At 48.7% G+C, this 4,162-nt stretch overlaps 1 protein-coding gene across 1 annotated transcript; it reads right to left on the reverse strand.

Annotated features, from left to right (window-relative positions):
• Positions 1-217: 217 nt before the first annotated feature.
• LOC112819140 (lysozyme-like protein 6) lies at positions 218-2,319 on the reverse strand (the record flags this gene model as incomplete). The annotated part of the gene is made up of 3 exons (XM_073890702.1): positions 2,097-2,319; positions 1,027-1,185; positions 218-296 (listed from the first exon to the last, which is right to left on the reverse strand). Coding segments are annotated over exons 1-3 (377 nt in total), but the record flags the coding sequence as incomplete, so codon positions are not given.
• Between the last annotated feature and the right edge of the window lie 1,843 nt (positions 2,320-4,162).

Genomic DNA, 4,162 nt, shown 5'->3' on the forward strand with positions numbered 1-4,162 from the left:
GCTTAACTGACTGAGCCAGGCGCCCCCCAAAAGAGTTTTAATACATCAGAGAAAGACCCAGATCCCAGGTCCTGTAAGTCAGAGTCCAAGCCCTGCCACTCTTCCACATCTTTCTAGACTGTGAAAGGGTCTAGTCCTTGCCTAGTGCGCCTTCCTCTGTCACTACATCCTTCCTGGGGCTCTGCCCACTAACTTCGTCCCACCGTGTCCTCCTCACCAGTTCTTCATGCCCCCTGCTCCGGACACAATCTTCTTTGCACAGCTGATGGTTGAGAGAAGACTGGGCCTCAGTAGGTCTGAAAGGGAGAGAGAGCGAGCACCTGTGAGAACACAGAGGACCACCCCGAAGACTGAGGCAGACACGGGCTGTCCCTGCGCTGGCACGCACCACCCGGGGGCTGAGCACTTCCAGATTAAGCAAGAGGACCTCCCTTCCAGAGGACCATTTAGACACCCCTCCAATGGCGGTCGGGGGTGTTGGGGGTGAGGGCAGGGGGGGCAGGACGACTGTTTATCATCGTACTTCCTAACTAGGGTAGATGGTGGTTCAGCCCACATTTGAGGATTTCTAGGGAAAGGAAATGTCAGAACAGGAGCACAGAGACCCAGGTAATCTTGGCTGATCAGAAAGGCTCTTCAGGTGAAGAGTCCAGGGATATTAATCAGAGTATGAAGGAAGGGGAGAAGGTCCAAGTCATTGACCTATGGAGCCTCCTGGAGTGGCTTTGAGGTGGGGAGTTTGCACTTGGCCTTTAATCAGATCATTAGCCAAAGTTAGTGGTTAGATGGTTAGAGCTGAGCCTTCAGGGCCACCAGCCTGGCATTCAGCACTGGTTCTATGAGCCTCAGTTTGCTCATCTGTAACATGGGCATCAAAATAATTTCCATTGCATGAAAAGCTGGGTGAAATGGACTCCTGGGGCCGTCCCTCTGGGGATATTCCCAGGCTTTGAGTGGGAAGAGGAGTCCTGTGAGTAGAGCCTGGTCCTCCCTCTCACCTCTCCCACCCTGGGGCCCTGGCCAGACCTTGACAGTCCTCGTGGCAGATGTTCTCTGAGTGACTTTGGTAATCATTGCACCAGGAGTGGCTGTCGATCTGGAAGATTCCGTAGTCAAAGCTGCCGTCTGCGTTTTCATTTACCTTTGATATGTTGAATTTGCTTTCCACCAAAGCCAGACACAGCCCTTTGAACAGGGAGCAGAGGGTTTTCAGAGGGTGCCGACTTGAGGGAGGAGTGGTTTGGAGGAGAGAGGGAGATCAGGAAGCAGAAGAAAGGAACAAGGCCTAAGAGGCTGGATGGGGCAAGTGGGCTAGAAACACCCATGTGCTTCTCCCCTCACCCTTCGTCCCACCCACCCGCCCCTCAGTACAACCACTCATCACCTATCTGTCCATCCATGCTTCCTGCACTTAATGATCACCTACTGTGTGTCAGGAACTGTGCAAAGCCAAGTGCGGGACACTTAGCTGGCTCAAATGTAGATGTTGCCTTCAAGCGGCCTATAGTAGGAGAATGAAGATACCTACCTTAAAAAGCCACAAAACAAGATAAAAGGAGAAATAAGACAGCACCAGGCCGGTGTGCACAAATTCTGGGCAAAAGGGAGTTATTCCTACCATGGAGGAGGATGAAGCCTTTGCACTGTCTGCTCCCTCTGCCTGGAGCACTCTTCCCCAGACCCTGGGTGACCAGTGCCACTCAATGTCACCTCCTCGACTTCCCCTTCTAGGACAACATCACCTATCACGGCCCTGGCTTTCTTCTTCTGCATAACCTTTATCACTACTGGAAGTACTTCATATATAGTTGTGTGTTTGCGTCTTGTCTGCCTCTCCCCCTAGAATGTGAACACTATGGAGGAAGGGGCTTTGTTGATGTCTCCATCCCCAGCACCGAAAATAGTTCCCGGTACATGATAAATGCTCAGCGAATAATTGTGGGCTGGATCTGGAATGTTGGGAAGGGCTTCTTGGGGAGGGCTCCTTTTTGAACTTGGCTTTGAAAAATGAATGACAGGGAGAAAGATGGCCACCTAGGGCATGACCAGAGGAGGAGGAGAAATGGGGGAGGGGGAGTGTGTGAAGCAGCACTCACAGTCATTGAGGGAGTAGCCCTCAAACCCATCCAAGTCCTCCTTGTGCAGCACCCTGGCCAAGTCACAGCGATTGATGAGGCTGGCCTGACTTATGGCAATGAGGCAGCTGACCAAGGACATGAGTAATGTCCCCGTCATGTTCGGAGGGGAGAAGGTGCTATCGAGGGTCGGTGGTTCTGAGGCTCTCCCAGATGTGCCGCCGGTCTTTTCTGAGCGCCTGAGGAATCTGGAGAGAGAAGCCATATGTCCTCGCTCACACACAGCTGCCCACCTGGCTATTTCTCTTTCCTCTTATTTATTATTTTATACTCGTTTATTACAGAAACCTTTAAATATTTACAAAATAAGAGAGAAGAGTATCATGAATCTTCATGTACCCATTGCCCGGTGTCAACATTGAAAAACCAAGGCTGATCCCCTTCCATCTATAGATCTTCACCCCTTTTAGCTACTCTGACTCTTGTAATGGGCACCTAGCTGTGGGCAGTATTTGGGTACGGTGTGGGGGGAGGGGATGGCAAAGGAGGTTAATGAGAACTGTACTTCACTGGTGTTTGTGTGTGTGGATTTTAGCATCTGCTTGCACAGGAAGGGCTAGGACACCGGACGGCGAACTCCCCCCAACCCCACACCCCCAGACACACGACACATGACTTTTCCCAAGGGCATACCCTGCCTTGTGCAAGTCCTAGGAAGCTGTTTATGGGTTCTACGCTTTCATTTCCACGCAAAGGTGCATATCATAAAGCAAGTAAAAGTGACCTCGCTGAAGAAATAACCTTCGCCTTCACGCTCTCTGTGTAGGGGGAGGAGTGAGGAGCAAGGGCTCGGGCTTCACATTGCCTACTTTCAAAGACAGGGCTGCTGTGTGACCTTGAACAATTTACTTGGGTCTCTCTGGGCCCTATTTGTAAAAGGAAGATACTCTAATACCTACTTAATAGGGCTGTCATGATGATTAAAGGAAATACGATCTTGATTTTGCATTTCCCCCAAACAGGAAGCAGGACTTCTGGGGGAAAGGTTAATTCCTACGCTGGAGTAGGAAAGGGCATGAGGTAAGTCTGGATTATCTTGTGCTGCAAAGTAAGGCAACACTCAAAACATGGATCGGAGCGTGTCAAGGGGACAAGAGAATCAGCTCCAAGGGGCACCCACTGGCCAAATCTGGAACATTATTTTTGGTAACAGCTTTGTTGAGATAAAATTCACAATACACAATTCACTATGCCATACCATCACTTCACTTAAAGTGTACAATTCAGTAGTTCTTTAGTGTGTTTGCGGAGCTTTACAACTATCACCACAGTCAGTTTTAAAACGTTTTCATCAACCCAAGGAGAAACCCCATACCTGTTAGCAGTCACTCCCTGTGCCACTTCCCTCCTGCCTCAAATCTACTTTCTATCTCTATAGACTATATTTGCCTCTTCTGGATATTTCACATAAATAGAGTCATATACTATGAGGCCTTTGTGTCTGGCTTCTTTCACTTAACAATGTTTTCAAGATTTATTCATGATGTAGCATGTATCAGGATCTCATTATGGCTGAATAATATTCCATTGTATGGATAGACCACAGTCTGTTTCTATACTTACCATTTTATAGACGTGTGGGTTGTTTCTACTTTGGGGCTATTATGAATGACGGTGCTATGAACATTCACGTGCAAGTTTCATGTGGACAAATGTTTTCATTTCTTTGGGCATGTACCGAGGAGTGGAATTGCTGAGTCATATAGTAACTTAAGGTTTGAACTTTGGAGGAACTGGGGAGCCTGGGTGGCTCAGTCAGTTGAGCATCCGACTCTTGATTTTGGCTCAGGTCATGATCTCAGGGTCGTGGGATGGAGCCCAGGGCTGGGCTCCACGCTCAGCTGGGAGTCTGCTTGAGATCCTCTCTCCCTCCACCCCTCCACCCCTCCAATAAATAAATAAATAAATAAATAAATCTTAAACTTTGGAGGAACTGCCAGACATTTTGGCTGTGCCATCAGCAGTGTCTGCATATGAAGGTTCAATTTTTTTCACATTCTCACCAACACCTTCTGATCAAAAATCTT

This window comes from Callorhinus ursinus, unplaced genomic scaffold (genome assembly GCF_003265705.2).
Source record: "Callorhinus ursinus isolate GAN/ISIS: 27379988/994484 unplaced genomic scaffold, GSC_fseal_2.0 scaffold2299, whole genome shotgun sequence".
Taxonomy (NCBI): Eukaryota; Metazoa; Chordata; class Mammalia; order Carnivora; family Otariidae; genus Callorhinus; species Callorhinus ursinus.